The 25004-nt window shown below is 49.9% G+C and overlaps 1 protein-coding gene across 7 annotated transcripts in view; it reads right to left on the minus strand.

Annotated features, from left to right (window-relative positions):
• LOC105860094 (WD repeat- and FYVE domain-containing protein 4) overlaps positions 1-25004 on the minus strand; it is a 305642-nt gene that overhangs the window by 163295 nt on the left and 117343 nt on the right. For 4 of the 7 annotated variants that reach the window (XM_076010311.1, XM_012744548.3, XM_012744549.2 and 1 more), the window contains exons 21-31: positions 24227-24372; positions 23118-23229; positions 22259-22449; positions 16767-16919; positions 10826-10899; positions 8792-8953; positions 8102-8193; positions 6240-6339; positions 3338-3543; positions 2403-2572; positions 791-916 (exon numbers count right to left, since the gene is read on the minus strand). In XM_076010311.1, the coding sequence (XP_075866426.1) occupies positions 791-916; positions 2403-2572; positions 3338-3543; positions 6240-6339; positions 8102-8193; positions 8792-8953; positions 10826-10899; positions 16767-16919; positions 22259-22449; positions 23118-23229; positions 24227-24372 (1532 nt within the window). Of the gene's footprint in view, positions 1-790; positions 917-2402; positions 2573-3337; positions 3544-6239; positions 6340-8101; positions 8194-8791; positions 8954-10825; positions 10900-16766; positions 16920-22258; positions 22450-23117; positions 23230-24226; positions 24373-25004 lie in introns of those variants that run through there. The other 3 variants (XM_076010313.1, XM_076010314.1, XM_076010315.1) reach the window with 3 other exon arrangements.

Here is a 25004-nt window from a genome sequence, read left to right on the forward strand (position 1 = left end):
GCTCTAGGAGAGGTGTCCAGAAGGATATTCCACGAAAGTTCAAAGTGGTCATTTCTAGGAGGGTGTATGTCAGATGATTTTTATTTTCTGATTTTCTGCTTTTCTCTTTTGTTTAAATGTTAAAGATAATCACGTATCATTTCAGAAAAGCAGTAAGTTTCCCCTTATACAATAAGCCTTCAATGGCCCTTGGTGCTACAGAATGAGGTTGGAAGTTTCTAGCCTCTCCACCCAACTCACCATTAATTAATCACTCCTGCTCACAGGCCACATGGCCTTCGCTCCACATCTGAGACAACCTCTCTATCCACCTGTAGCAGATCTCAAATGCCCAAGTCAAAGGCTCCCCGCTGTGGAAGCCTGCCCATGCTGTGCCTGTAGCTGGTTGCCACCTGCCTTCTCTGCCAGGTCTTTCCCTCACAGGTCAGTCATGGGCGAGGCCTGCCTGCCTTGGTGCAGGTGCACTCCTTGAGCAGACAGGACCCTCTTCCTCCTTAGTCATGTTCCCTTTGACTGAAGGCAGTAAATCTCACAGAAAGCCCAATGTTTACGCAAATGTTTAAATGGACAATAGATGTTCCCAGGGAGCTTTATGTGCTTCTTGGGGACCATTAGGCTGGATTTCCAGTTGTGCACCTGAGTCATCTCTAGGAACCTTCCCTGCCTCTTCTATTTCATCTTGCTAGTTGCCAGTATTACTGGGAAGCTGCTAGGAAAAGTCAAGGTGACCCTTCCAAACTGGCCTTCCCATGAGAACCTCGTTGGGCTGCATATGGGGAGTGGGTCTCACCTGGCTCATGGTGCCTTTTAGCATTTCAAGGAGCAGCAGGGCACCTTCCGTGCACAGCCCAGCCCGGAGAACTTCTTCCTGGTGGTGCTTCTGCAGGAGCCAGTGAAGCATGGCATCAAGGCTGTCCTGAAAGAAGAGGCAGGAGCTGTAAGAAGACCTGTGGCTACACCCAAAGGGGACTAGCTTTGCAGCCAGTGCATCAAGTTTCTTGGGGACTCCAGTGGGAAACGCAAAACAGCATCATAGCAGTGTAGGTGAGCCCATATGAAAACCCCAGCCCAGCTGATGGTGCATAAAGAAAACAACACCTGTAAGAAGGTGCTGAATGAAGACTCCCTAGCAACCTGCATCGAGTTTAGTTCTTCTGGTCTGACACAAGCACTCAATTTCTTAATCAACTTTCATGAATTTTTGTAAATGAGATTATATAAGACATATGAAGGATTCAAAAGTTTCAGAGGAAAGGACAGTGCAGCATGCAGAGGAGAGAGCATGGGGCTTCGAACCAGAACGGCCTGGCTGTGCCTGTTTAATAGCTGAGCTCAGGCAAGCTATTCCGCGCCCTGGCAGTTCAGTTTCCTCTGTGAAATGAAAATTACATTATCTACCCCATGGGACTGTTTGAAGATTGAGCAAAATAAAATATGTAAAATATCTATCATGGATCCCAACACTTAGATGTTTGTTTCCCATAATATGTTAGAAAAATAAAAATTTAGGGTCTCAATTGCCTAGGCATAGCACATTTAGAACTTTATTTTGAAGCGAGACCTATAATACTATTAGTCTATATCAAGATTTAAACCTGTCAACTGTAAAGATACAGTTGTGTATCTTTACACAAGCGAGGTGAATTTCTTAGCTTTCTCTTTGCAAAGTCCTTCCCCTCCCATATTTCAGTTCAGTTCAGTTTGAGTCAACGCCTTACAACCAAGAAACAATTTCCAAGTCTGCTATTTGTCAGGTGCCCAGGAAGGTGAGGAAAAGCTGTGTTTGTTGTTCAGATGCTCGGTAACTAAGGGGGAAGGCAAACATGCAAACATGTTGGTGCCACATAAGGTAAAGGTACACCAAGGCACAAAGGAGGAAATGGTACCCTCTGCCCAGGGGGTCTGAGCAGGAGGTGGCATCTGTGCTGAGTGCTGGCGGAGGACATTCTACCCAGGTGGGTGATGATGGGAACAAGGAATCAGTAACAGCCAGTCTCACTGGGGAGATGATGTAGCAGAGTCATAGATAAAGGGCTGGCGACTTGCAGCCTGGTTGGAAAGACTAGTCAGGCCCCCAAGACAAAGAGTCTCAGGGCCAGCTATGGAGTCTGAACCTGACCCTGCCCAGAAAGAGAAGATTTGAAAATGGGCTGATCCAAATCAGAGACTTGCCAGAAGGGATGATGGGAGGCAAAGGCCAGGGAAACCAAGAGGCCACTAGGAGGCATGTGGAGGGCCACCCGAGGGAGCGGGGCTGCTAGGGGAGGAAGCAGGTCAGGACATAGTCCCAGCTGGAAAAAGACTGGGAAATAAGCAGAGAGTGGCTTAGGGTATGGCCTTGGTCACATGGAATCAGAAAACCAAGCATGATTCTCTGTGCCAGGAGTGCTCAAAGGACCTACTTTGGGACTGTCCATCAGCTCTGTGAGTGGTGTCTGCAGGAAGAAGGTGGACACGATGAGGTAGACTTCTGGAATATGAATGTGGTGGGCCAGAAAGTCGCTCAAGACGCGGAACCCAGGAAGCAGGCAGGGGCTCTGCTCAGGCGGTGGAGGGTGGCTCTTCAGGTTGTCTATTACAGGGGAGGGATGTAAAATCCAGTTGAGAACAGCTGTTGATCAAGGTGGGGACTGGACACATGAGGGAACACCCTGCCACCCACCACATCACAGAAACTCTGGGTAGAAATCTACGTCCCCCTCAGATGAGAACAGGAAAGTGCTCAGCAGTAACTCCTTCCCTGTTCCTGACATGCGCACTCACTCACTCAAGAACAGGTACTTGATGCCTGCTAGGTAGGAGCCAACAAGGCAACTTGTGCTAGGCAACGAGGACATAGGGTTTCCACAAATGTACAGCATTCTAGATACTTTTAAAGCTTACAATGTAGGAGGAAGGTCAGACATTATGCAATTAAATACCAAATAAATATATGCTTATGTATTGTGATAAGCACTACAGAGGAAACTAATAGAAGCATAGAGAATATAACAGAAGTGACTGATTCGGGAGGACTCCTCCCTTCCTAGAGGAGGGGTCATCTGGATCCACATCGGAGGCATCCCAGGGAGAGAAGCAGCATATAAAGTACCCAGGAGAACAGAGCTAAGCAGCCCTTGAGGCATGGAAGGCGGCTTCCAGTGCCTGGCGTGCAGAGAGGCTGCAAAGGGAGTTAGAGGGTGCTGGGGCTGGTGTGGGTGTAGGCTTTGGAGTCGGGGGTCAAGGGGCTTCTACTGCAGGGAGCTACACAGGTCCCAAGTGGGGAGGCACCTGCCTGGTCCTCACTCACACCCCAGGACCAGGTGGTGCCCTGCTTCCTGGAGCCTGCGGCACCCACCCATCACAACGTCCACGCCCTTGGTGCTGCATTCCAACCAGGACCCCGCAGACAGGCCATCTCTAAATCGCCCACGGAGGGAGGGGTTTGCCAGAAAGTGCAGCAGCAGCTTCAATGCCAGTACAGTGGTGCTTGGATGCAGGTGGCCCTGTAGGAGCAGCAGGAACCAGTCTGGCCCCAGGTTCAGAAACAGCTCTTCCTTTGACCTGGAGGGTCAAAAAATATAATCAATTATCTCGCAGTCCCTGAGCAAGTGACATGTCCAGAAAATATAAAACGTACAGCCTCACGAGTTGCCTAGGGAAGGCAAATTAAGGTCAACATTTGGATAATACTTAGCAAAGTACATATTATATTTCAAAAGAATGGTAAATAAAATGCTGGCAAGCATTTAGATGCATTTGTCTATTAATGGCTGCAGTGTAAATTGGCTGAAGCTTTTCAAAGCAATTGGAAACTGTGTATCAATAGATGTAAAAATGCACATGCCCCTTAATAGCCCTACTTCAGCTCTATTGGTATGTACACAGTAGTGTATGACAAGCCACCTATCTAATTTAATTACCATCAACATAGTCATATAAAACACGGAATTATTTTTCACTGCCCTTTTTATAGATACTGCTAAAAATTAATCTAAATGGAATAGTCTAAAGTTTATGCATTTTTATCAGTTTAGGCAAAAATAAAAAACTGTCACTTTCAAAAATGAACTTTAAAATGATGAGTCTGGAGAATACAAACTTGCTGGAAGAAACTGGAGGGAACTGGAGGGCAGAGGGTAAGTGGCCAACCCAGCCAAGAAGGACCAGGCTTCTGGGAGGCAGGGAAGGGTCCTGGGCATTGACTGGCTGGTACCTACTGGGATGAGCTGAGCACTGCACTAGGAATGCGGAGAGAGACCATCCTCTCTTCCACCCTTGCCTCTGATGTTTACCAACAGGATGACTTTGGCAAGGCTTATGCTGTGCTCTGATCATTTCCTCAGTGAGAATGTAGATGACAAGGATGCTGGGTCATGATGGTGACAGTGATGGTGATGGTGACGGTGATGGTAGTGATAGTGATGATGGTGATGATGGTGATGGTGATGGAGATGGTGATAATGGTGATGGTGATTGTGATAATGGTGACGATGGTTGATGGTGATGGTGATGATGGTGGTGATTATGGTGATGATGGTGATGGTGATGGAGATGGTGATAATGGTGATGGTGATTGTGATAATGGTGACCATGGTTGATGGTGATGGTGATGGTGATGGTGATGATGGTGGTGATGGTGATGGTGACTATGATAATGGTGATGATGATAGATGGTGATGGTGATGGTGATGATGGTGGTGATTATGGTGATGATGGTGATGGTGATGGTGATAATGGTGACGATGGTGATAGTGATAATGGTGATGATGGTTGATGGTGATGGTGATGGTGATGATGGTGATGATGGTGATGGTGATGATGGTGATGACGGTGATGGTGATGATGGTGATGGTGATGGTGATAATGGTGACGATGGTGATAGTGATAATGGTGATGATGGTTGATGGTGATGGTGATGGTGAGGATGGTGATGGTGATGATGGTGATGGTGATAGTGATGGTGATGATGGTGATGACGGTGATGGTGATGATGGTGATGGTGATAGTGATGGTGATGATGGTGATGGTGATGATGGTGACGATGGTGGTGATGATGGTGATGGTGACGATGGCGATGATGGTGGTGATAATGGTGATGGTGATGATGGTGATGATGGTGATGATGGTGATGGTGATGATGGTGATGATGGTGATGGTGATGATGGTGATGGTGATGATGGTGATGATAGCAGTTCACTTATAGAGTATTTACAGTATCCCAGGCACCATTCTCAGGGCTATCCATACATTGATTCATTTCATCCTCACTGTAGCCATCTATTGAAAGTACCGTTTTTGTTCTCATACAGATGGGTAGAGAGAGGCTTAAGTAACTGCCCCCCCCAGTCCAGGGGAGGGGACAGAGCTGGGATTTAAACCTAGAAGGTCTAGATCTCAGAGTCTAGCTGTTACGTGCTGCACTATGTTATATCTCCTTCCAAAAAGATAGAGAAGGAGGGGGTTAGAACAGCTCTTCTCCAAAGCATCCTCCAGCTATACCACATTTTGATTCTAGGAATGTAAAGGCATGTAGGCTGGTAAATTTCTAAGCACCATTTTCAAGGCTGATTTACTGAAGGGTAACTCCTCACCACCACCCCAAACACACACACACTAAGACGTGCACACAGTGAGAGCACAGATCTGGGCTGATGTGCTCAGGGCTGCCTCCTAGGAGCCAGAATCAGTGTCGACACACAGTAGATGCTCAAGAAATAGAGGCTGAACGAGTGACTCCAGAGAGGCAGCAGGGCGGATTTAATGGAATCAGCTTCATGATTACACATTATTTTGAAAGTTAATTGAAGGTAGAGACTTCTTCCAACTTGGAAAAGTAACTAAATCACTAACAGTAAATAGCAGAAGAATTTGGCAAGCCTTTTCCTTGATAGATGTTATTTAGGCTAACCATTTCTCCATTCTACTATCTGCCAAGTGCAGGACATCAAAATCAGCAACCGTCCCAACTGCCAAAACAATAACAATTACACTATAGTGATGGTGACAAAAGGAGTTTATTGTAATTATACCAAATCTGTTTCTAGTTTCTCATGCCCATTTAACATTTGCATCAGAATATCTTAGGGCAAGGTCTGGTTTATTGGGTGGAGAGAATATAATTTTCTTTCTGATGAGTGCAGGAAACACATTGCAGAAAACAGACTTGGAGATGCTAAACTTTTCATTAAGAAAAGGTTTAATACCGCACCCCATATGAGGCAACCTTGTGCCAAATTGCTCTTCCTGGAGCTACTTACTCAGAGGACAGATGAAGTTGAGGGGAAGATATTACACTGAGCAGCATCTCCAGCAACTGGTTCCTGAGCCAGATTGTCTTTCCAGATGTTTGGCTTCCAGCTACAAAAAAGAATTCAGATTTGAGAGAAAACGGATGTAAAGAGACATCACATTTGCTGCAGTAAGCAATCATATTCACCAAATGCTTAGTTCACTCAAGAATTGTGGCATGGATGGGACCCAGGTTTTTGGCATTTGATTCTAGACTTCAATACAATGCTCACAAAGAATTTCATAAAATGTTCCTAAAGTTTCCTTTAATCAGAAAAATCTTCAATGCTGCCCAACCTCCAAAAAAATTTTTTAAAATTCTAAAAATGATAAGGGCAAATTTATCTTTCAGTAGAATTTTTTAATTATCATAGGCTGAAACATTTTGTGAGCACCTACTATGTGCTGGTATTATGTGAGTTACTGGGACCAGAATGGTGAAGATGATGGTCTTTCTCCCCTTGGTTCCTACTTTCAACTTTCTTCCAGGCTAGGCCTTTCGCATATCTGTGTCACACTAAAAACAGAGCCTGAATCATAGCAGAGGGATATAGAGCCAGTGGAAGAAAAATTTGACTTCTAAAGTGTTATTAAAGCCCTGAAGGACATGTTAACAATGTTTCTGCATGTCAGGTTACATGAAAGTTTCAGAACAAAGTTCATGTGAGGAAGGTTGGCTAATAACCCGGTATCAATTCACTCATTCCCTCGGTTGCTGATTGTTTCACAACCAATTTAGGGCACACACCAGGCTGGAGAACTAGGACTGATGAGGTAACTCAGAGAAGTGGGGTCATATTTTCCTCTCTTTAGACTCTCGCCCCATCTCTGTTTAAAGCTCCTTATCTCATTGAACTTCAGCTTCTCCATCTGCAAAATGGGAGTAGCAATTCCTACTTTGAGGCTTGAACTAAAGGTAAAATATAATATAAATTTTCTAGACTAAGTAACGCTTTCCAAGAGAATCTTTTGTGATGATAAGACTGCTTTATATCTGCCCTGTCCAATAGAGTAGCCACTAGCCTCAGGTGGTTATTGAGCTCTTAGAATGTGACTAGTGAGTGGGGAATTACATTTTTAATTGCATTTAATTTTAATTAATATAAATTTAAGTGCCACATATTGCTTAGAGGCTCCCATCTTGGACAGTGCAATCCAGAGGGCCGGGGACAAAACGGCCATGATTGCTCCTTCCAACCTCCCTCGCAGAGGGCGCGCTGCACAAATGTGGCTGCTGTTCTGCGTCGGGTTGGGGAAAGACGGAGACTCAAAGAAACAAATCGCAAATCCGTACGTTACAGTAAACCCAAGGGGCTTCAGCAGCACAGAGGAGGGGACTTGGACTGGCGTGGTGGGACTGGGAGTGGCTCGTCCAGTGGGCGCTGGGGATGACATTGCTCTAGGGAGAGCAGCCCGTGCAAACAGGGACGGAGGGCAGGCCACCGCACTTGGGGCCACAGTGCTGCAGAGTGCTGGGGGTGGGGCTCATGGGAAAGGAGGGGGGAGGAGATTCAACCAGGGAGGGAGGCAGAGGCCAAAGCATGAAGGATCCTGCCTGCTGATCTACAAGGGACTGATTTTATCCTGGAGGCCTTGGAAGCATTCCAGGTTTTGAAGCAAGAATGCATGATTTGATTTCATTTGTGACCCTCATCATAAAACCATGGCCTCCCAAGCCACTGCCTGGTAACCCCTGCTCAGCCCTGGGTACCTCCCCCTTCCTCTGCCTCAGCTCTTCCCTCTGCAAAATGTCTCCACAATGCCCGCCTCTCAGCGGCTCGTGAGGCCGTCCCGCTGCCTTTAGACTGGCCGCTGGGGAAGGTCTTCTCACCAGGCACGGAAGGGTCTGGGGCTCCGTCCACGCAGATCTGCCTCTCGTTCACTGATGAAGGCTTGAGGGTGTACACGATAAACAGCCCGACCCTTTATGTAGCAGGGAGAGAAGGACACACTTCAAGGGGGCTCAGCCAAGTCTGCTGAGCACAAATGACTGGTTTTTACACAGATCTACCCAAATGTGTCTTCAAGTAAGAGTTTGAGGGGAATCACATTATTGTGTGATTAATATAATATATCCAGAGACTTCTAAACTCTGTCAGGATTCATGAGAGAAGTTAACTCTGGCTCTGCCAGATCAATATATCAGATAGTGACAAGGAAAGAAAAGGCTAAATGTGGAGCCAGTGGGGACTGTCCTTTGGGCAGTGTGCAGCAGGCAGACATATGAAGTCACCGCTGGTGAGCATGGCTTTGCTTGGGGAGATTCTGGAATTCTTGGGCACAGTAGGAGAGTCTGAGCACCAGGGGGCAGTGAACACACAGCCCTGCTGGGGAAACCTGCTTGTCCCATTTGGGCTCAAGCAAACACATCCCTTTTTCCAAAGCTCAAACCTGAGCAAAAATCTCTAGAAGGTTCCAAGTGATGATGGGTTGAGTGTGGTCAGGAGATAGCTGGGACCTGTATTCCTTTGTAAAATAGCCAGAGGCCCTGCCCTTCCCCCTGGGAAGCTTGATGCAGTACCTGAGCAAGTCCTGGATGCTAAAGTGGCCCCTCAGCTGACAGCCCAGGATGGCAATGATGGTGGGGATCTTGGAGGGGGTCAGGCTTGGTTCACTGATGAGGAAGACGAGCTTAGGTATCAGCCCTGCCTGGTGAGCAACTTCAGCATTTCTGGGTCCTTCCCTAGTGAGCCCAGGAGAGAGGCAGTGAAAGCTTTTACTGGAATGAACCAAATTTGCTGCATTTCTGCTAAAAAGGTTTTCCAAGCTAGGCTTGTTCTGTGGCCCTCTGACTCCAATGCTCTCTTGGCAACTTGTCAAGATGCTGCTAGACACCATTGAATATGTGTCCACCAAGTGCCAGAGTCACTGGGGCATTCACCTCCTGTTCCTTCCACTCCCCCCACCCCCGGAAACCACCTTCAAAGACAAATCCCAATTATTGATTTTTAAAATTCTGAGCCTCAGGGAAAACTAGTGCTGGCCTCAGAAAACTCAGAACAAAGACAGCAGACACTCATGTGACCAAAGAGCACTTCCCAACAGCCAGGAGCACGGGCCCTCCTGTCTGCGTGTGCGACTCTCCCGCCCGCCCCAAACCACAAAGTGGATACACACCCCACTGGGAGCAAAGGAGAAAAGGCAGAATTCAAGCATCCACATCCCTCCCTAGGATACACAAACCCGGTTTCCAGTAAAGTCTACTCCCCAAAGAAAACTGCTCCCAGAGTAAATGTCTTTTTCTTAGAACAAGAGCAGGTACAGGAAGAAAGTGGAAGGTGGGGGCGAAAAAAAGGTGAAGCAGCATGAATTGGGTGGATTGCTCCTCTCCAGCCATCTTTTTCTGGTATTAACATGTTACATTCTGCTGAGCTCCACATCCCTGACACACAGAGCAGGCAGAACCAGCCCAGTTCCGAGTGTGACCTAGCAACGCCCTTGACAAGGAGGATGTGCATCACGCCACTGGGAAATCTGGCTGCCGCCAGCCCCCTTGCTGGCACAGCACTGAGCGGCATGCATGTCCGTTCCTCCTCCTCCTCCTCCTCCTCCTCCGGACTGTCTCACTCGCCTCTGAGCTCAGCATTCAGAAAGGGGCACGGCGGGGGCTGAGCATATGATAGATATTCAATGATAACTGCCTGAAGGGACGATGTCTGTCCACACAGTCAACACACCAGAGGTGCCAATGATCCCTGGGCCAGCCTGATCCGTGAGGAGCCAGGCAGGGTGATGTGCGGGCCTCCCGGCCTCCCTTCTCTCTTATTCGGATCACAGCTCCCAGCTCGCTTTGGGAATCACCTTTTTGCAATTCCCTTCCACTCGCTGCAGAGGGTTAGCCATGCTCCCAGCCTGGCCTCACGACCCTAGAGCCAGGACTGTCGAATAAAAAAAGTGCTCTGTCTGCTGACTCTGCTAAGCTGAGGATATGCCCTGAGGAGCTGCCCAGCAGCCACCTGGCTGGCGAGAAGAAGGCCTGCCAACACAAAGACAGCGTGGAGGAGGCAGAGACAAGAGCGGTGACAGAGCTGAGATGAAATGACATGAGTACCACCCAGCCACCGGCAAACATCTGCCCCTTTCAGTCGTAGGAGCCATTGAATTCCCTCTGTCAGCCTTCTTTTCTCCTTCTATTCTTCCCTTCCTCCCCCTTCCTTCTTTCCTTCCTTTTTTCCTTTATTAATCTGATTGAGTTATATTTCTGCCATGTGCAACCAAAAGAACCCTGACTAATTCAAAAAGTGACTTGGAGAAGGTCAGAACTCAAGGGGAGAGTTGGCTTTGCTGGCCACATTTGCTGAGCCCCCAGTTTGTGCAAGTCACTGGGGCTGGAGAGGCCTCCAAGCCCTCTGCACCTGCCTTCCTGAGGCTTGAGACCAGCAGAAGAAATAGCCCTGCCCGCACATGGCAGTGAGCCACTGGTAGGATGTGCTTCCCCCTGGGGACCTACTGTTCTGGGAGCAGGCAGGAGCTACTGACCCTCCCACCCTCTCAGTCTCTATTCTTGGCATGAAGCCTTTAGTTCTAACTCCCAGGCTGCCAAAGCCCAACCTACCTTGGTGATTGAAGAATTTCCACAAGATGGGAAAAGAGGGCGAGCTCCAGGTTGTCTGCTGTATTCATCCAGAGCTGGAAGACAGAACAAACACACACTGAAACTAAGGCATGGCAAACGAGGGTTTGTAGGCAATGTGAGCAGGCCAGATGCTGGACATATCATTCTCTAATGTGGAATCACCAACATGATTTAGCAGTTCTGGAATCAGACCAGCTCTCCTGACTTCTCGAGCATAGAGGGTGCCTCCCCCAGAAGGTCATCTCTCCCCATTTCTGCTGCTGCCTGGCGCTTCACTGTGGGTCTAGATTCCAACCAAGGACACTGGCACTAACCGTTTCCCACATCTGCCCAGCCATGGGCCCATGGCCCAAGTGTCCACACACCGAATATATCTCATCCTCACTGGATCCTGCAAGGCAAATGCTGGTGTTCCCACTTTACAGATGAAAAAATTAGAGGATGAGACAGAATGGTTGAGTGACAGGCTCCACGCACCACCAGCAAGTGGAAGGACAGGAAGTATCAGCAGGTCTTAACCCCCATGCTTTGCCCTGTGTTGACTGTGCAAGGTGCATGCAACACCTTCTTCAGTTGACCCATCTACAAAACCTGCATCCCAACCCAGCCTTGCTTTCTCCTGCCTGTCAAACTGTAAATGACACAAAGACGTGAAATTCACTGAGATTCCGAAAGTGAAGTTTACCACTCAGGTTGTTTTCATTCATAGTCAACAAAGGCAGCTGCTAATTGTCCCTCTGGGGCAGAGTTGATGGCTGCACATGCCATTTCCATTTCCCTTTAGAGAGCTCTGCCATTTTTCATCTCTAAATACTGACAATTCCAAAGGCCCGCCACAGGTCTCTAAGAGTACATTTATATAGCAGCGAAAAGAGTTTGCACTTGTAACTGATAGCATTTATTGAAGGCAAGAGGTGCCAAACACAGAACCCAAATAGATTATCTGCATTTAGCAGGTGAAGAGAGTGAGGCTCAGAGAGGAAACAACTTTTCCGGCGCCACACTTTGGTTAAGCGGCAGAGACTGGCTTCAAAGCCACCTGCTCTGACCGTGGAGCCTGCTCCCTGCCTCCATGTCAGGTCCCACAGCCATCTCCTCGGGACAGTGACCCCAAGGCCAACAGTCAGCCTCACTTAAAACTAAGCAGGTGTCCACGGCTTTGTCCTCTTACCAAGGAGGGAATGCAAAAGAGCCCAAACAAACACTAGTTTATCAGGAGGCCTGCAAAGGCGGGCACTGTCACTCTCCCATGCCCCAGCCTAACATCACACGTGACACATAGTGGACACTTAGTAAGGATTCATTAAATTTTTAAAAAGAGTGAATGCCAAGTAAACCAAGATAAAATAAGTGGATTTCTCTTAAGCCAGGAACAGAGTGACAGATTTCCAGCCCTTGTAAGCACAGGCACTGCCCAAAGACACACAGAGGCAAGGCAGCTGCCAACTGGGACAGCTGGTGTGGACGGATGCAGCTCTAGCGGGGGTATGGCTAGCCAGGTACGGCACCCCACATGCACATCGGTATGACCCCACGAACCCTGCGCACTCCGGATGCATGCCGACATTCATGAAGGCAGGCAGTCAACGAACCGTATGCCAGGCTCAGTGCTGCGGGCGGCGAGAACTGAGAAAGTCAGTCTAATAATGCTACACCCCTTTCTTCTTCCCATAAGTTTCTAGCCTCTCCCATTTCTTTCCAAAACATTAGAACAATAAATTGCCACGCACATTCTAGGTTGCCTGGCTCCTCAGAAAATTATAGAGTAGAATTCTGGAAAACACAGATGATTGAATCTTTTGATTGTTACCCTGTGTCACATACCCTGTATTGAGGACTGTGTTAAAATCTCTGGATGAGATTAGTTTGAATATTAAATGGATAATGTGTCAGATGTCGTTCTTCTTTCACCCCTAAGATCACCTCACTCTCAAAAACAAGCTGGCCTATCCCTTATTTAAGAACTAGGAGTTTGGCAGCCCTCAAGTTCCTATCCCTCTCTGAGTCTCTACTTCCGATTTCTCCACCACTCACATCTCCCTGTCCCCTGTTCCTTCCCCTCACATCTCCATGTCCCCCCTTCCCTCCACTCTCATCTCACTGTCCCTCCTTCCCTCCCCTCTCATCTCCCTGTCCCTCCATGCCTCCCCTCTCATCTCCCTGTCTACCCTTCCCTGCCCTCACATCTCCTTGTTTTTCCTTCCCTCCCCTCACATCTCCCTGTCACCCCTTCCCTCCCCTCACATCTCTCTGTCCCCCCTTCCCTCCCCTCACATCTCCCTGTCCCTCCTTCCCCCCCCTCTCATCTCCCTGTCCCTCCTTCCCTCCCCTCTCAGCTCCCTGTCCCTCCTTCCCTCCCCTCACATCTCCTTGTCCCTCCTTCCCTGCCCTCTCATCTCCTTGTCCCTCCTTCCCTCTCCTCACAGCTCCCTGTCCCTCCTTCCCTCCCCTCACATCTCCCTGTCCCTCCTTCCCTCCCCTCTCATCTCCTTGTCCCTCCTTCCCTCTCCTCACATCTCCCTGTCCCTCCTTCCCTCCCCTCTCATCTCCTTGTCCCTCCTGCACTCCCCTCTCAGCTCCCTGTCCCTCCTTCCCTCTCCTCACTCTCCCTGTACCCCCTTCCCTCCCCTCACATCTCCTTGTCCCCCCTTCCCTCCCCTCTCAGCTCCCTGTCCCTCCTTCCCTCCCCTCTCAGCTCCCTGTCCCCCATTCCCTCCCCTCACATCTCCCTGTCCCCCCTTCCCTCCCCTCACATCTCCCTGTCCCCCCTTCCCATCCCTCACATCTCCCTGTCCCCCCTTCCCTCCCCTCACATCTCCCTGTCCCCCCTTCCCATCCCTCACAGCTCCCTGTCCCCCTTTCCCTCCCCTCACATCTCCCAGTCTCTCCTTCCCTCCCCTCACATCTCCCTGTCCCTCCTTCCCTCCCCTCACATCTCCCTGTCCCCCATTCCCTCCCCTCACATCTCCCTGTCCCCCATTCCCTCCCCTCACATCTCCCTGTCCCCCCTTCCCACCCCTCACAGCTCCCTGTCCCCCTTTCCCTCCCCTCACATCTCCCAGTCTCTCCTTCCCTCCCCTCACATCTCCCTGTCCCCCCTTCCCTCCCCTCACATCTCCCTGTCCCCCTTTCCCTCCCCTCACATCTCCCAGTCTCTCCTTCCCTCCCCTCACATCTCCCTGTCCCTCCTTCCCTCCCGTCACATCTCCCTGTCCCCCATTCCCTCCCCTCACATCTCCCTGTCCCCCCTTCCCTCCCCTCACATCTCCCTGTCCCCCATTCCCTCCCCTCACATCTCCCTGTCCCCCCTTCCCACCCCTCACATCTCCCTGTCCCTCCTTCCCTCCCCTCACATCTCCCTGTCCCTCCTTCCCACCCCTCACATCTCCCTGTCCCCCATTCCCTCCCCTCACATCTCCCTGTCCCCCCTTCCCACCCCTCACAACTCCCTGTCCCCCCTTCCCACCCCTCACATCTCCCTGTCCCTCCTTCGCTCCCCTTGCATCTCCCTCCATGTACAGGGCTTGGAAGAGCCTATGCCTGACTGGTAGGTTTGCCCTGTGGACCCCTGGGCCTGGACTTCCTTTCTGAATGTTTTTGTTCCTACAGATTTTAGAAAGTGATTCCGTTTGTTTGATGGTTTTGAGATCGTTGAGCTTTTTTATTTCTGTTTGAGTGAACTCTGAAAACTTAAGTTTTCTGTGAGATGGTTCAAATGAGCTAACTTGTCTAACTCACTGGCACACAGTGTTTGATCCTGTTTCCTTGGTACTTTTCTAATTGTTCATTCCCTCCAGCGCCCCCTTCCCTTCCTCCATGATTCGCATGCGCCCTCTCTCTGTTTTTCCTGACTGACCAATCTTAACAGAGGTTTGTGTGTTTTAGGGGAACCAGTAAGTGGCCTTGTTGATCCTGTGTATATATTTTCTTTCCCATTAACTTATGTTCTCATGTATATTTTTCCTTCCTTCTTTCTCCGAGTTTTGTTTTTGTTTGTTTGATCATTCTAGCTTTTCAGCCTGGAGGCTCTGTTCATCCATTTTAAATGCTCTTTCTTCTAACACACACATGGCTGCCTATGAGTCTCGCTCCGGTCTCGCCTTCCCTGCGGCGCAATGCTGTTTCGATACATAGCATTTCCCTTGTCATTTGGCTCCAAATCTCTTCTAGTTCACGTTCTGACTTTTCATTAACTCTTCTCTTTATCCCACTGCCTTTGTCTCAGTTCAGGGTTCAGAATCTTCCTGCTGGATTGCTGTAGCCATCTCAACACTGACGCTGCTGCCTCGGGCTCTTGTCACCAGAATCATAGAACTAAAAGTCTCATGCCATCCCTCAGTTAATATCCTTAAATATCAGAAGTTTGGCAAAACTTGTCAACAATCTAAAAATTGTTTATAAAGGCTTTATTTTCATCATTCAACTTTGATAATTTATTATAAAATATGTGTCATCTTTTGGTTTCATAGAGTGGGTCAGTATAAGCAATAGAGATTAAATATCCTATTGTCTATAACTGGCCTTATTTATTAGGTTTCCAAACAATAAAAAATCTTTCTTACTAAAAATTGGAGAAATATATACACAAAACTGTTGTCTATAGAAGCATTTATAACAATAAAATATAGGAATAATCTAAGAATTTGACAATAGGAGAATGGTGAAGAAACCCTCTATACAACCAAGCATTATCTGACCTCAATGGAAATGTTTATAATGAAAATGATAAAAATTTTTTGTTATGTAAGATAAGGCAGCACTCTAACTGATACAGTATAATAGTTACTATGATTAAAAACATATGTTGTGCATAGGACATACTACAGGAGAATGCATCCAAATTTGACAACAGTTGACTGGGTCTTGCAAAGAGGAGGGTTTCCTCCCATTTTTCTGTAATTTAAAAATATTCTGTAATAAACTAAACATATATATTAATTTTTACTAAGCAAATAAACAGTTTTTAAAATACTTCCACAGATATCAACATGTACAGGCGGAAGCACAGACTGTGCAGGTTAGCACCTTGGGTCTGTCCTTTCTCCCTTCCCCTCCTGCAGTCAACACGAACCTGCAGGCCCCTACCAAGCCATTTGTCTCAAATCCTGATGCCTGCTTGCACCCTGGCATATCTGCAAAAAGTGCACATGATCCACCTGGAAGGTTCTTTCCCCCTTGAATTCTACCAGACTCAGTCCCAGAATTCTTGATCCCTACAACTAAACTAACTGTCCTCTCACTCCCACTTCCCAGATGCCCTGTGCCTGACTCACTGTGGGACCTAGCACATTGCAGTGTCACCTTTGCTGTGTCCCAGGCCCATCTGGCTGTGGGGAAGATGGCCCTGTTCACTGCTGTATCTCCAGCACATGGCCAATCCCTGACCCAGTGCATGCTCAGTAAATGATGCTTCGTGAATGGATTGATCCTCCCCAAATGGTCCTGTGTCACGCTCCTCCGTTGCCAGGCATGTCTTTCAGCATCTCTCAAGCCATCCCTTTAAAGGATCATTTGGAAACGGCAAAGCACCATCCAAAGAAATTGGGATCCTTTTTCTTAACTCTCATTTGTATATGCTACATTACAGCTCTACAATCCTTTCCCAGACATGATCTGGTTTAACCTCCACGACAACCCGTGAAGAAGAGATGATGGTCTCCATTTCACACAAGAACAGAGTGAGGTTCAGAGGGAACAAGAGACTTGCCCGAGGCCACAGCCCATGGGTGGCAGGATTTAATTATAAATCAGGGCCTTTGGACTCCAAAACTTTTGTGGTTTTCCCTCTCACTACAATCATGACTATCAGGGAAGCTGACCTGAATTTAGAGGAAACTGCAGCCTTTTTCACATGTTTTACCATTACTCGCTCTCGCACAAACGCTCCCCCTTGAAGGGCTAAGGGCCAGTCTCGATTTACCTCGAAATTGCAGAGGATGTGTTGGAAGACACCAACGTTGGAGATGGCGGATGGCCTGAAGCCCAGTTCTGCGGTGCCAGCAACCGAGAGCACCAGCTGAAAGATCCGGTGGTTCAGGAGAGAGACCTTTCTCCTCAGGAGCAATGCCATTACCTGAAAAGGTTGAAACACACAGCATTTTCCTCATAAATGCATCCTCAGAGCTCCTTCCCCCTGCTCCTGCTGACAGCACCCGCCGTCAGCCCAGTGGAAGACCCTCTGCTCTCTGCTGCTACCATCCTTCATCCCCCGTTCTCAGAAGAAAACATGGACCAGTGTCCAAGGCTGCTTCCCAGCTAGTGTCCACTCTTCTGTGCTATGGTTTAGCCATTCGCTGGGCCCCTGCTGCTCCCTGAATCTTGTCCATGTTTCCAGAACACCACTCTCTTCTGCCTCCTCCTTGGTTCCTCAGGACTTGGTCTAATTTTCTGTTACTGGATCCTTTGCATGCAGAACCGCCCCAGAAATGGTGCTGCATCACCAGGAAGCTCCTGCCTGCCCACAAGCCCAGGTATGCCCAACCTCGCTTCAAGCTGCAGCCACCAGACGTGCCTTCCCGCCACACTAGCCCCTGGGAAGCCGGCCATGCGTTGCGTCCATTCCAGGTGGATGTGCTGGGCTCCCAGCAGCAGGTTTAGTGTCTCCACTCATCTCAGGAACTAAGAAGACGGGTCCCACCGAACCTCACTGCTCTACTGACCTCCGTCACACATGAATCAGGCCGCCCAGCAACCTGTCAGCATCTGGGTCCTCACCCTTGTCACCTAGACTCTCGGTGCCTGTCACCCCCAGCTCAATTCCCCATCCCCAGCTGCAGCACAGCCGCCCCCTCCCTGTCCTGCTGACGTGCTCTCTCCATGCACCCTTGGGAACTCTTGCTTATGATCAGCAATACTCAATGTCTTTTCAGGTTGTTCTGGTCACTTTTTCCACATATCTGAAATCGGACCAATCTCCCCAGCCCCACCAAGACATAATTAGGAGGGCCAAAGGTTGCCTGAGAAACGTCACACTCTCAGGCTGACTGGCTTCACGTCATATTACTAGTGTCAAATGTCAAACTGGTACCTAGTTGGGCCTGGCAGTCCAATTCTGCTTTTCTAATGAGCTAGTTTCTCTTGTCCTGAGGACCATGATTTCATTATTTCTCCTCTCACCTCTCTCCCCTCCCACCGCCCAGCCTCATCCTCTGCTGAGAAGACAGAAGCCATCAGACTGAACACCCCTGCCTTCCCATGCCAGACCCACCGATGCCTGTGTCACAACCCTTCCTGCTGCGAGCAGGGCTCCCATCCGCCTGGCCTCTGATCCCACCTGTCACCTCAAAACAGGTGTCACCTCAAGACAGCTCAAAGACACTGTTCTTTGGGATAGTTCTTCTCTCCCAGCCTCCCCTCCCGCCTTCCTTTCCCTTCTGGGTCACTTTACTCCAGGCGCAAACATGCTCTCTCTTCTGAAAACCAGCCATCCCTTGATGCCTACTCCCTCTGCCTCTGCCCCCACTCCTCCCCTTCCCAGGCAGCCTTCTAGAAAGCACCCTTGGCACACTCTGGCTCTGTGACTCACCTCCTGTTCTCTCTTCAACCCACCTCAGCAGCTGCTGCTCCCACCTGCCCACCTTCCCCAGAAAGGCCACCAGTGATTTCCAGGTGGCCATGTCCAGCGGTGACACCTCTGTCTTTAGTTTGCCACACTATTTATCAGCATTTAGCATTGTTTGACCACACCCACCTGCCAGAAGCACTTGCTTCTTTCAGATTCCTTGACAAAACGCTCTGTGGTTTCTCTCCCCTCTTTCCTCTCAATCTCCTTTACTGGGTGTTAATATTTCCAACCCCTGTGTAGGGAGTGCCTCGTTGCTTCCTCCTCAGTCCTCTCCTCTTCTCTTCTCTATTCCTTCTCTTTGACTATCTCATCAATTTCCTTGGATTAAATATCATCATCATAACGTCGAAGATCCTCGCATGTACACTTCCAGCCCAGCCTGCCCCTCTGAGCTCAAGAGCCATCTAGCCTACTTGGCATCTCACCTCCAAAGTCTCACAAACATTTCCAACTGAGCATGTCCCTGATGTCTTCCTCCCCTCCTATCTGCACCCTCTGGGCACATAGCCCTGGCTACCTCAGTGCCACCTGTCCAGACTGATCGCCAATCCTGAGATGCTCCAGGTCCGAGGGCACAGTCTCGTATCCTGTGGGGTTCTACCCCGATGCCCTGCTTGAATCTCACCCCTCCAAGCCATCTTCCACACTGACGTCAAGGGGCACTCTAAAGCATCACTCATCCGTTTCCCTGTTCCGAGCCTGCCGATGGCTGCCTGTCACCTTGGAGACAGAATCCACACTCCTTGCAGTAGCAGAGTCAGGCGCTCTCCTCCCCTCCCTCTGGCCTGCTGTGCACTGCTCCACAACCATCCCTTCCTCCGGCCACGTGCAGGGACCCGTGCCGGATCCCTTGAGCGCTGCTAATGCTAGTCGGAACACTGTCCTTCTTTCCCGCCTTGGGAACAGCTATCCCATCAAACTCAGCTGGCTGTCGCCTACTCTGAGAAGGGGCGGTGGATCAGTCAGATGGAGATAACCTCTCTGAGCAGTTTATGCCCTTTAATCCAACCAGAAATACAGCAGGTAAACCCAGAGTAAAACTTAAAAGCGAAGAGAGCCACTGCCGAGCAAACCGTCTAACTGCAGGCCCTTGTTTCCGTTCATGAACTCAGCCCCAAACTCTCACTGAGCACCAGCGGTGGAGCCCAAGTTCTAGGGCACAGAGGCAAACAAGCAGGTGCACCTCCCTCCCAGAGCACGGGTCCGGGGGCGAACAGACCACAAACATGGGGACAGGTAAACAGACGTCATGCAGTTGGGCACGCAGGTGACAAAGAAACGCAAAGTGAGAGGATGTCTAGAAAGGGATGAGGGAGGACGGAGGTTCTACCTTATAAAGAGTGGGCAAGGAAGTCAAAAAATAAAATAAAATAACCCTATTTCTTCACTCAGAGCTGCCCTTCCCCACCTCCCCTACCACTCCCCAGCTTCTTTTGATTTCTTCAAAAACATGAATATTTGAAATGTGTCCTTTTATAAATCAGAAGAATTTTAAAATTTCCCTTTTCGAACTTCATGTGTAAAGGTACAATAACTCTTGAATCTGAGGGCTCTTTGCTCAAATGCAGTATTTGGGAGTCTCCCTCTCACACTAATAGTATTTTTCTGTCCACCTCATTAACAGTACGACCCACGAGGGGAGGGACAGAAGCCGTTTGTTCACGCTGTGTCCCCAGTGGCTTAGTGCCTGGTCCTGGGAGGTGTCAGTGCTCGTAAGTGGAGTAAATCAATTCCACACACGGGCTTCTCCTTGACTCTGCCCCTCTGCCTAGACACTCAGCCACCCAGTGTCCAGGGCCCTCCGTTCCAACGAAGCTCTTTTGGACCGCCTAGCCGTGTGTGATGTCAGCCACTGTGCGCGTCACCTTCTCACGGCGCTGTTCCAACTCCCGAACCCGCGCTGAGAGCGCGCTGAGAGCTCGCTGCAGGCCGGCCCTGCCCTGCAGTGCGCAGCAAGCAGGCGGCAGCGAGCGCCAGGCCGTCCGGCTCTGTGCAGCTCAGAGCTGCCGGCAAGACAGCTGGGCAACCACCGAGTCACAGGGAACTTGGTCACCTACTGCATTTTCATTTATGTTAAAATTACAATATTTTGGTACTTGTTTTATTTTATCCTTCTAGATAAACCCATAGGGGCAGGAACTGCCTTATACCTTTTAAGAAATGCTCACAATAATTATCAAAATCCCTAACCACAGCAGATATCCTTGTGCTATATTAGACTAAATCCCCTAACAATATAATCAAATAAAACTTATATAACAAAAGCCCCAATTCCTGAGTTTTAGTATAAACCCAGACATACTCATTCACTTATTCCAAAATACGTACTGAGTGTCTTGATGGTGCCAATGATACACTGGCAAAGAATGAGAAATGCCAAGACTTCCGGGAGCTCCCAGTCCAGTGAGTGTGTGCAGATTGGTCGTCACAGCACAGGGGCAAGAGCAGCTGAGTCTAGGGTGCCCACACTGCCCCTGGGCCCGGGAGTGGCCGCCCACCAGCTGGGAGGGGAGGTGCCACCTCTGCCATTTGAGCTCAATCTGGGAAGATGGAAGGAGTGCATCTGGGGAGAACGGGAGAGGGGCCAAGCCATGGGCACAGGTACCAAGGTTCAGCAACTCATGATGGTGCAGGATTTGGGAGGTGGGAGCATTCAGTGTGAAGCATTCGGTGGGTGGGAGATAGGGCTGGAAGGATAAGTTGGTGGCCAGTTTTGAAAGGCTTTGGAAGCCTGTATAAGGAGTTTGGAATATAGTGTCAATGATCTGGAGCCTTTGAAGGGTTTGCACATGGGAGAGGCACCGGCATATTTGCACCATGGGGGTGTAACTGGTGCCAGTGGCCTGTGAGGGAGAGACCAGAGCAGGGGCTGCCGTGCAACTGTGCAGGTGCAGAGGTGAGATGAGGAGAGCCCAGGGGTAAGAGTGACACCATATGGCCTTCTGCTCAAACTCTGACTTGGGAGCCAAAGGGACAGGAGGCTTTCTCTCCCAGCACCCCTGTGCCAGGAGGAGCCACCACTGGCTGCCTGTCCCAGTGGCCTTGCCGAGACTCCGCTCTCAGCCGGCCCCTCCTCACTCCTCATTGGCCATGCCCCAGCCGCGGGGAAGGCACTGGGGGCGTGTCTCAGCTCACTTTGGCGAGTGTGAGGGGCAATGAAGATGGCGGGAAGCTATCCCCAGCAGTGCGTCTGTGCAGGTGCTCGTCTAAGCTCTCAGCACACACTGACTTGTGTAACCCTCACAGCTCTACAAAACAGGTGCTGTTATTGTCCCCATTTTACACATGAAGGAACTGAGGCACAAAGAGATCAAGAACTAAAAATGGTTCACATTTATTGAGTACATATTCTGGGCCAGGCAGAATTCTAACCCCTTCACTTATATTAAATCCTCTAATCCCCACTGCATCCCTGTAATACAGGAGGTATGGCAGTCCATATCTCACAGGTGAGGAAACCGAGGCAGAGAAAAATAACTCATCCAAGGTTAAATACAAGTTAGAGGAAGAGGCAGGATTTCGGCCCTGGCGGTCTGCTGCGCAGCCTGGGCTCTTAGACAACATGCTGGAGACACAGTGGGAGACCACAGTGACGCCTGAACTTGTCAGTGAGAGGGACCAGAAGCTGTGGACAGGTGACATGCCCATCCACACAGTGCTTCTCTCAGGCTGGCTGTCACCTGGCCCTCCCCCGCCTTGCTGACGCTGGTCTCTGAACCCGGAACCTTCGCTGCCCTTCTCCAGAAACCACCCTGGGGCGCACGGCGCTGGGGTGAGCGAGCCCATCCCTCGTCCTTGGGGTCGACAGCCCTTTGGGAGTCCCAGGCTCAGACGGGAGGGCGGATTACCTCGTACCCGCAGAGGTGCCGCATCAGGCGGTCACACATGGCGTTACTGGTCAGGACCGAGTGCAGGACTTTCATAGCCGCGTACATGGTGTGGTCGTCTGTCGCTAAGGAGATGAGGCCCAGGAGGATGGCAGGCCCGCCAACGAAGTCCAGGCTGCTGGCAGCAGGGCTGGAGTGGAACACTCTCACCCCTGCGGGACAAAGGGGCATCTCACCAGCCTGTAAGCTTCCTCACAGTGGAGAGTGCCTGGGACGGCTGGGAGGAAGGGGAGAGGGCTCTGAACGTCTTAGGTGGCTGAGAGACAGTGTGCTGAGTCCTTCCTTGGTCATCGAAAGGCTGAATAGCCTAGAGTCTTTCAGAGCGCCACCTTCTACCTTGAGTCCAGTGTGCTGGGTGAGCCAGACACTCGCTGAGCCTCAGTTTCCCAACTGCTCTGACAACCACTGGCTCCTACCTACCCTCGAGATCCTGCTGGGCTGGAGCCTTGACCGACTTGCTGCATTGCTGTTGCCCGGTTGAGTGATGACCAGCAGACTCCACTCAAATGACCACGGCCATCGCCTCAGCTCAAAGGCCCCCTGTGCTCACTATATGGACAGACTCCCGTTGTGCATGGGTGTCGGCCTGCTCAGCAGCTGAGTTCACTGCCGACTGTCAGATGTGGCCAGGTGAACTGGTCTCCACGCTCTCTGGAAAGCCAACTGGGTTTGGCTGGGTTTTCTCCCAGCCCTGGCCCTCACCATCCTGGGTCCCTGGAGTGTTCCATCCTGCCTGCTGCTCCAGAATTCCAGAGTGCACAGGCGGCGACAGCAAAGCCCTCCTCCCCAAACAGCAGTGAAGACTCACGGCCTGACATACCTAACTGGCCCACAGCAACGGCTCCAATGGTTCGCAGCGAACCTGACAGGTGGCTAGCACAGTTTCTCAGCAACAACACAGGCGTGACATTGTCACGGGATAAAATGTTCATCTAGAGAAATAAGCAACAATTACTCCTAAGAAATTCCTGGAAAAGGAGAGGTGTTGTTCATGATCCCCTGGGTGGCAGGCAGCCCGAGGTCTGGCCCGGTGCTAGAACTCCATCAGTGACTATCAGTGAGTGAGTAATAACCCAGTGTCAGGGGACTGAGGTCAAACCTCAGGCTCATGTGTCCTGCCTCCAGGCTATGTCTTAATTGTAAGCGAGCAGCTTCAGTTACACAGTCTGTGCCACCAATGTCCCCCATGCTCACAGTGAGCAGCTAATGAGAGCTAGAAGGACCCAAGGACACCCACAGGTGAAACAGTGCTTCTGAGGTGAGGGCTGCCACCTTCTCTGCAAGCCTGACCTCTGCAGGTTTCAGAGAAGCAAAAGGACAGGAATCCTGGCCTCCTCCATCAGAAAGTATGTTGCGGGACAGCAGAGCTTCGATATCAACCCAACCTAGCTCGTGCTCTGGGGGAACTTCTGTCCATGGGGGTGAAGACAATAAAAACAAATCAGCAAAAATTCATCTGCACTAGACAAAAGAGATCTTTGTGCAGAAATTAGGAAGCAAATCTAATGGCATTATCATCCACAAACATGTCTGCTTATTGTTTTGCAAGCCTATTGCTTTTTAAAAAGAGAAAATCACAGCGACTCAAAGAACAGTGTTCAGTGTTAGTAGGCCATCAGCACCCAGGCCCAGGGAAGCTCAGTAGTGTCCTCAATCAAAGTATTTAAAATATCCCATTTGTTCTTGCTCTACCAGGGAGAGCACCCACTTTCTTCCCTGAGGAAATATAAATAAAAAGTCTATTCTTGGGGGATGATAATGGGCGGGGAGCCATAGGGTATTTTAACAGGTGAAGTGGGAAGCACACATGTGCACACCCATCTACATACGTGCAAACACGAATTAGTGTTTCCTGAAGCACTGGACGCTGAAGCAAGCCATGAGACCAAGGTTCCAACAGGGAGCAGCAAGGGAAGGCGGAACACGCACCTCTTTGGCAATCAGGCGGCTGTCCACCTCATTGTAAGCACTCCTGATGTCGGCTGCAGTGGTGACGGAGGAGCTGGCTACGTGAAGTCCAAAAGAAACCCTTTCCTCTGCAACAAGGGGCACGGCCTCGCTGTCCCGGTCCTCTCCTATAACAACACGCCCCTAATCATCCCTGCACTCACTTCACAGACGAGGACATTAACCCTCAGATGATTGCGTGTCTCCGCCGCACAGCAAAGTGGTCATGAGAGGATGTTCGTGCACTGCTACGCTGCATGTTCTTGCATGTTGTGTGTTTGCATGGCATATGTTTTCCCCACCTGTGCTTCTCTGATCCTTACAGAAAACTGTGGAGAAATTTCCCAAGACTGACCTTTCTATAAAATAGAGGCATTCTAGGTATGAAATCTCCAGAGCTTAAAACTCTACCAAGTATATGACTTTGTTGCCCAAAACCAAAATGCTCAGGAACAAGCAAGCTGACTAGTAAAGAAGGGGGCAGGCTCAGCGGAAGGCTCAACTTTCAGGGGCCTTCTCAGCCCCGGCAAACGCCCCAGGTGGACCTGGCACTCTGGCCCCCAAGTCAGCGAGAGCCACATGCTACTAGAGAAGCATGGCACACATACAGAGCTGGTGAGTCTTTGGCTCTAGATGTGACCTTGTCCCATTGCTCTGGCCATGGCCATTTGTCATAGGAAATGAAGTTTGAAGAAGACATGGGCCTGGAGACAGACACACTCGACAGCGCTCAGTCGCTGTCCCAGCGCCCTTCAGCAGG

Source organism: Microcebus murinus, chromosome 14, assembly GCF_040939455.1.
Source record: "Microcebus murinus isolate Inina chromosome 14, M.murinus_Inina_mat1.0, whole genome shotgun sequence".
Lineage (NCBI taxonomy): Eukaryota > Metazoa > Chordata > Mammalia > Primates > Cheirogaleidae > Microcebus > Microcebus murinus.